Source organism: Pyrgilauda ruficollis, unplaced genomic scaffold (genome assembly GCF_017590135.1).
Source record: "Pyrgilauda ruficollis isolate IOZ18807 unplaced genomic scaffold, ASM1759013v1 scaffold2172, whole genome shotgun sequence".
NCBI lineage: Eukaryota > Metazoa > Chordata > Aves > Passeriformes > Passeridae > Pyrgilauda > Pyrgilauda ruficollis.
In genome coordinates this window covers 2,069-2,984 of record NW_024521118.1, presented here as the reverse complement: position 1 = coordinate 2,984, position 916 = coordinate 2,069, and the positions used below count along the sequence as shown (strand labels likewise).

Genomic DNA, 916 nt, shown 5'->3' with positions numbered 1-916 from the left:
CGGGGGGGGGCAGGGGGGGGCCCACCGAGGTTTCGGGGACCCCCCCGGGGCCGGCGCCCCCCCCTTGGCGCCGCTTCTTGCCCTTGGCCGAGACCTTGCGGTTGCGGGTCTGGATGCCGTCCTTGCGCATCGTCAGCGGCCGGTTCACCTGGGGGAAAACGGGGTTCGGGGGGGCCCCAAAAACGGGGCGAGGGTCCCAAAACCCCTGGGGGGTCCCAAATCCGAGTGGGGTGGTCCCCAAATCTGGGGCAGGGGTCTGGAGCCCCGCAGAGATCCCACCCCCCCATCAGTGATGGAGCCCCAAAAATTCCTTCCCATTCCCCCTCAGCCCCCTTGAGCTGAGAATCTGGGGGGGGTTTGGATGTCCTGGTGTGGTTTTGGGGTGGTTCAGGGCTGTTTTGGGGTGTTTTAGGGTTATTTGGGGTGCCTCACCTGGTGCAGTTTGTAGTAGAGGCCGCAGGCGTTGCAGACGGGGCTTGGGGTGGCTCAGGGATATTTTATGGATATTTATGGATATTCAGGGATATTTTAGGATGGTTTTGGGGTGGTTTTGGGGTGGTTTTGGGGAGGTTTTGGGTTGGCTCACCCGGTGCAGTTTGTAGTAGAGGCCGCCGGCGTTGCAGATGGGGTTTGGGGTGGCTCAGGGATATTTTATGGATATCTTAGGGATATTTAGGGATATATTAGGATGTTTTGGGGTGGCTCACCCGGTGCAGTTTGTAGTAGAGGCCGCAGGCGTTGCAGACGGGGTCCCCGCGGGGGCTGCGGCGCCACAGCGTGGTGGTGCTGGTCTGGCAGTTGCTGCAGACGGTGCCAGCGCGTTTGCTCACCAGCTGGAAAAGGGTCGGGGGGAGTCGGGGTTTGGTAAACGAGGTTTGGGGGCGCTGAGAGGGGACTGGGGGCACTGAGAGGGGAT

The 916-nt window shown here is 61.7% G+C and overlaps 1 protein-coding gene across 1 annotated transcript in view; it reads right to left on the bottom strand.

The window, feature by feature from the left end:
* Positions 1–4: 4 nt before the first annotated feature.
* The window catches only part of LOC121354028 (erythroid transcription factor-like), a gene marked incomplete at its 3' end in the record, with an annotated part of 2,683 nt that continues 1,771 nt past the window's right edge, over positions 5–916 (bottom strand). The window contains exons 2-3 of the mRNA XM_041468337.1: positions 708–833; positions 5–148 (exon numbers count right to left, since the gene is read on the bottom strand). Of these exons, the coding sequence (XP_041324271.1) occupies positions 5–148; positions 708–833 (270 nt within the window). The remainder of the gene's footprint in view (positions 149–707; positions 834–916) is intronic.